This window comes from Apaloderma vittatum, unplaced genomic scaffold (assembly GCF_000703405.1).
Source record: "Apaloderma vittatum isolate BGI_N311 unplaced genomic scaffold, ASM70340v1 scaffold26502, whole genome shotgun sequence".
Taxonomy (NCBI): Eukaryota; Metazoa; Chordata; class Aves; order Trogoniformes; family Trogonidae; genus Apaloderma; species Apaloderma vittatum.
The window spans coordinates 299-6,102 of NW_009705643.1; the positions used below are offsets into that span (position 1 = coordinate 299).

General features: G+C 49.3%; 1 protein-coding gene across 1 annotated transcript; it reads right to left on the reverse strand.

The window, feature by feature from the left end:
- Positions 1-3,448: 3,448 nt before the first annotated feature.
- CIRBP (cold inducible RNA binding protein) lies at positions 3,449-5,797 on the reverse strand. The gene is made up of 6 exons (XM_009865510.1): positions 5,752-5,797; positions 5,544-5,650; positions 5,039-5,177; positions 4,846-4,930; positions 4,696-4,760; positions 3,449-4,248 (listed from the first exon to the last, which is right to left on the reverse strand). Exons 2-6 carry the CDS (start codon positions 5,562-5,564, stop codon positions 4,232-4,234), a joined length of 327 nt encoding a protein of 108 aa, XP_009863812.1. The 5' UTR covers positions 5,565-5,650; positions 5,752-5,797; the 3' UTR covers positions 3,449-4,231.
- Positions 5,798-5,804: the final 7 nt, after the last annotated feature.

Consider the following 5,804-nt stretch of genomic DNA (forward strand, 5'->3'; position numbering starts at 1 on the left):
AATGGGGTCACCCCCAGCACCTGCCAGCTCACAGGGCCTCCCTTCCCGGCAGCTGCTCCCTCCCTCAGGGACAAACCCCCACCAGCGCCGCCGCTTTAACGGCACCGCGGCTCTGGCACCCACCAGCCTGTGCCTCCCGCCAGGAAGGTTTTTCGAAAAGTGTTTACAGTCCGAGTTTGTCCCCATGTCACCCGGCTGGATTTTCATCAGTAAAATTCGCTCGCTCGCTCCTGCCCCGTATTCAGACAGTAACACCCAAAAAATCCTCAGGGGTGCAGCCCCAGAGTGTGTCATCACTGGCCCTTTCTTCTTTTAAACACTGCTCTCTGAGATTGCTTGAAAGAGGTTTGAGAAGGAAGGAAGAAAATTTGAAAAAGGTTGGAGAAAGAAAATTCAGAAAAGGCTGGAGAAAGAAAATTTTTAAAAAGTTTGGAGAAAACTTTGAAAAGGCTGGATAAAGAAAACCTGAAAAAGGCCGGAGAAAGAAAATTTGAAAAAGGTTGGAGAAAGAAAATTCAGAAAAGGCTGGAGAAAGAAAATTTTTAAAAAGTTTGGAGAAAACTTTGAAAAGGCTGGATAAAGAAAACCTGAAAAAGGCCGGAGAAAGAAAATTTGAAAAAGGTTGGAGAAAGAAAACCTGAAAAAGGTTGGAGGAAGAAAACTTGAAAAAGGCTGGAGAAAGAAAACTTGGAAAAGGTTGGAGGAAGCTCTGAAAAAGGCTGAAGGGAAAAACAGGTTTCAGGAAGGGAACGTTCCCCCCTGGCAGCACAGATGCCCCCAGGGCTGTCACCACAGCTCGATGGCTCCTGGGCAAGGAGCCCTTGGGGCTTGCGAGTAAAGCGGCAGAGTATCAGTTGAGAAAAGGGGGAAGAGCAGAATAAAGCAATCGGCTGTGTTGAGAGCAAAAAGGGCAGGCAGAGACCATCAGCAGCCCTTCTGCTGCTTGACATGTCACAATTCAAAGCTGGCAAAAACACATCTGCAGCTGCGCGTGCTGCCCGTGCTGGAAACCCTCCTCCTCAGCGAGCCACCGCCTTTCCAGGATCCAGCCGGGAACGAGACCTCGTTTCTCAGGAGCATCAGCACGCGCATCCATTCCGCCCGAGCAGAGCGAGGTCTCTCGGGCAGTGGTGCAGTGGAAATAGAAGTAATTCAAGCTGCTCCCGCTCCGCGGCAAGCGTGGCAGGACAGGGCTGTCACGTATGGCCTGGAGGGCAAAGGCTCACAGGGAGGGTTTGAGTTACGGCGGGATGTGTCGGAAAACAGCCACCCCTGCTGAGCAGAGGGCTCGCGATCCGCCCCGAGAGACGAGCCAAGGGCCGGCTGGAGGAACACGCAACCAGAACTCACTTGACTACAATTAAAAATTAAACATCCTGCACGTACAGAGGAGGGAGAAAGGGGCAGTTTGTCCTGTATCTTTCTGATGGGACACAATCGGGCAGGAAAAGACACCAATCCCCAGACTCGGGGCTGGGAAGTTTGATCTCTGTGGCAGACGCCAGTCGATGTGAGCAAACCGACATCCGCACCCCCCCGGACCCGGTGCAAGGTGGTCTGAAGAGAAGGCAGCCTGGAGAAGGTGAGACGCTCCCAGGAGCCGCCTGAAGCCTCTCACAGCAGCACCCCAGGCCCAGGCTCAGTCCTGCACCCACACCAGCCCCATCCTCACCTCCCTGCACTCCACCCACAGCTTTCACCCCACCAAGCTGCTCCACCCAACAATTCCAGGTCGTAAACACCCCCCCAGAGGCATTTGCTCAAACCCAAAGGGTCAGTGCAGCACAGGCAGCCAGGCTGCACACCAGGGAGCTCCTCTTCTAGAAAAGCTTTGGCCATGACCCAATATTCTTACGTTTCCCCACAGAAGTACTACAGAGATACTTTTTTTTTTCCACATTCCAATGCTTTATTCCAGCTTATTGTACTTCTTTCCTCCTTCAGTTGACCTTTGTAAGGATCAGTAACAGCACAGCTCAAAGCTCTTCCTCTCCACCACGCACAGGCTGCCCTTCTCAGTCTTCTCAGCCGCGTGTCAGTGCTGAAACAGAATTTAAGAGCGAGTTTCAGGGCAGAGAACAGCACTTACGGACGTTTTCACCTGGGAACTACCGGTCATGCAGGAGCAGAGCCCAAGGCCGGGGCTCGGGCCAGCCCGAAGGGACGTTACCTGGTCGGCAAAGGCCCATCCTGGTCCCGCTTCCTCGGAACAAGCGTTCTCAGTCCTCGGCACCTCAGCTCCCATCCTGCGCCGTCCTCTCTTCAGCCTGCCAAAGCAGAGGGGCATTAACACAGACACCGAGCGGAGCGCCTTCGCCAAATCGCCACCCGCCTCCCCCACGACAAAGTCACATCGTGTGTACGAGGGTTTCACGAGCCATTCGCTGAACCCAGCACATCACAGAAGCACAAGTCGGGGAAAAAACTGTTCCGGGGCGGGCTGACGCCTTTGCTCCGCCAGCCAAAGTATCGTTTGATCCCCAAGCAGAGGGTTAACCACTTTGACATGGCTGCTTAGGAGGCGTGGGCTATGGGAAAAAGTTAATGGCGACAAGTAGAATGGCGGAGAAAGCTACAATTAAAGTGAGCAACTTAATGAAGTCTAGGAAGAGTCTCAATAGATGAACACATATCGAGTCAGGGAATTCGTTTCCCATCTTGCTTCCGTACCTACTAGCAAGACGCGGCTGCATGCCCAACTCTGATCTGTGGAACCAAGTTGTGCCACAAGCCAAAGGTTGCATACGGCATGGGTTACAATTTTTTCCATCAGGTTGACCAAAATTGTCAAAAAAAAAAGGAATTATTTCACAGGTACATTAGACTTTCAAATGAGCTCTCAACAAGAGGAAGGATGCGGACATGAGCAAAAGGAGTTACCTCGAATTACAGGACTATTTCCACATATGAACTAGCCAAGAGAGCAGCTTTCGTCTCAGAGGTTTCTGTTGGAGGCACAACACTTCTTTTCTCCAAGGACACTGCAGTTTCCATATGCTAGCAAAGAATTCTTAGAACTTGTAAGGCAATGACAAAGCTAGCTAGTTACGGCAATTCACCTACCAGCGCACGCTCCTGCCCAGCTACAACTAGCCCAGTGACCAACGGACCCAGTCGCGGCTACGGCTCGCTGTCCAGCGGAGGCTACCCCGGCAGTTTAAGCAAACAGCAATTGTCCTGCCTGACCCTCGAGCCCCTCGCTAGAGCATCCTGCGGTGCTCGGGCCCCCTCGGGGCACTTCCAGCCCTCCAGGCAAAAGGTTGGACCGTTAGTACTTGGACGACTTCGCGCTGTCAAGACCGGTCTCAAGATTTAAGTTCTAGCGACCGGCCGACAGCCCGGCTTGCTCTCACACTACGGCTAAGTCTTCTCTGGCTTCCTCTAGCACTTAAGTTCTTCGTCTTCAAGGACTGTGTTGTGCAATGAAATGTCAATGTCAGGAGCAGAGTTCATTTCAGACGGTCCTTTAATAGGCTTCGTAAAGCCAAAGAAAACTGTATACAAGAATCCTTTACCACTTCAAATACAATATCAATGGAATATGCATATTTCTTCCAGTAAAAAAGGACAATATAAATAAACATTTTCAAGAACCTCTTTTATGGTAAGTTTGCAAGTCTATTTCTGGGTAATTTACATCGTTACAACAGTAAAAATACCGTTATGCAGGTTGAACATACAAGCATGTTTCTCTTTAGATATATCAAGGTGGTTTGCCTTCCAATTTGTACCCAGGCTGCATTCCTACCTTGCTACACTAAAGGAATGTTACAAAAGACGAAGGTAATGCACTTAAAAAAAAAAAAAATTAAAAAGGAGAAAAAAAAAAAAGTCCACAGCTTGTTCAGCTTCCAGTGAACATCGAATTAAAGGTCCTTTCTATCTCAAAAGATACTGATTTGGGGCCCCAACTTCACAACTTTTGCTTAAAAAGAAAAAAAAACAACGAAAAAACCAAAAACACCTTGGCTCATCATGAAGGATAAAGTAAAATCCGAAGTGCTTTCAAAAAAGATTAAAAACACTTGAAAGCAGAGCTTTCTTAAAGAAAAGTCTAATCAGACCGTTTCGTATCAGAAGCTGTCAGGCTGTGTTTGACAAGATTAGAACTGATAATACTACAAAAGTGAAAATACAAGTAGATGTACTACACAATAACGATTTCAGCGAAGCTCCAAAAATCTTTATAAATACAGCCATTGGAAGGACGATCTTGAGTCAGGAAGGATTTTTACTCGTTGTGTGTAGCTGAGGACAAGAAGCAGGCACAATTGTAAAGGCACTGAAGCAAAGACAAGTTCCAGCATTTTCCTCCCTCGCATTATCTCCGAAGCCAGCGCTACTCGGCTACGCCGCAGGAGAACTCCCCCACCCTTGATTAAGGCTCCTTTGGGCATCTCAGTTTTGCCTTAACTCTCAAGCTCAAGGAACCGTTTTAGAAAAAAAACAAAGAAAAAAAAAAAAAGCTTGCTCTGCCTTAGATCCAAGCAACAACTCCTACACATGCATTACAAATTAGGGACTTTGAGCGGCACCACCACGTCCGACGCCTGGCGGGCTGTTCTGAGGGGCGAGAACAGCGCTTCCGGCCCCCCGAGCCTTACGGCAGCTCCGGGCTCGAGCACGGGGGCACAAGGTTTAGAGAGCTCCTACAGCCAACGTGAACTCAGCGCTCCCGCTTGAACCAGGACTTACCGTAACTGTCGTAGCTGTCTCTGTAGGACCCTCCTGACGACCTGTCGCCATAACCGCCTTGACTCCTGCCGGGAGAAACAGTCACAGCCTTTACACGTGCTCGGCCGCCTCCGGAGCCTGCAGGTGCCCGCGGGGCTGCGATGGCTTTACCTGCTATTATAGTAGTCTCTGGAGCCGTTATATCCCCCGCTTCTGGAGTCGAATCTGCTTCCGCCGTAGCCTCTGTCTCCACCTCCTTGAACACACACCGGAGCATTGGTTTGGTTTTTTGTTTAGCTCTGGTTTTGTTTCTTTTAAGCATCTGCACAAACGCTGGCGCCGCGCGTCGCTTGCGGGCACTCACCTCTGGAGAAGCCACGGCCCCGACCTCTGCCGCCACGGAAGAAGCCTCTGCCCCCGGAGGAGCCCCCTCTGTAGCCACGAGATCTGTTCTCTGAGGATTTCCCGGCCTGATCGACTCTGATCTGACGCCCATCTACAGACTAACAAAGGGAAAAGGAAAATTTAGCTTGATCTCCGAGTTTTTAAATTGAGAAGCACATACCCAGTCAGTTCCACACTCTCACCGTCAGCCAAGCAGCACCGGAATTTACCAGTTATAAACAAGATTTTTTTTTTTTCCCACATTACAGCTCAGCCAGTAAACTAATATCCAAATTGCATATACAGACACGCATATCCAGTGTCACTACTTTTCAGCCGCACAGGTCATATCACGGCACTCGAGCAATTTATACGCCTTTATTTGTATCTCTTGATGTGTTTAAGACACTACAGCTCATCTCCTTTTCTACCCAGCACTGAACAGGAACACACTTACTACATTTTACGAGCTAAACCCTCCTTACCTTTCCATTCATGGCCATCATGGCATCTTTAGCATCATCTATGTTTTCAAAAGTAACAAAGCCAAAACCTCTGGATCTCTGAGTCTCTCTGTCTTTCACCACAACCACTATAGGGAAAAAAAAAAACACAACAAAAACAACATCAGCACCTGCGCAGACTGACAGACTGATGGAAATCATGGCAGCTCGGCGCTGCGAGCTTCCTTACCTTCCGAGATTTGCCCGTATTTAGAGAAGACTTGCTCCAAGGACTGTTCGTTG

Bases quoted from the DNA above. Each gene is read 5' to 3' on its own strand.
- CIRBP (XM_009865510.1), bottom strand. From the start codon at position 5,564: ATGATGGCCATGAATGGAAAG. The intron at 5,178-5,543 runs GTAAGGAGGGTT...TCCCTTTGTTAG, and splicing joins TGATGGCCATGAATGGAAAG to TCTGTAGATGGGCGTCAGAT. The intron at 4,761-4,845 runs GTAAAGCCATCG...TTCTCCCGGCAG, and splicing joins AGAGACTACTATAATAGCAG to GAGTCAAGGCGGTTATGGCG.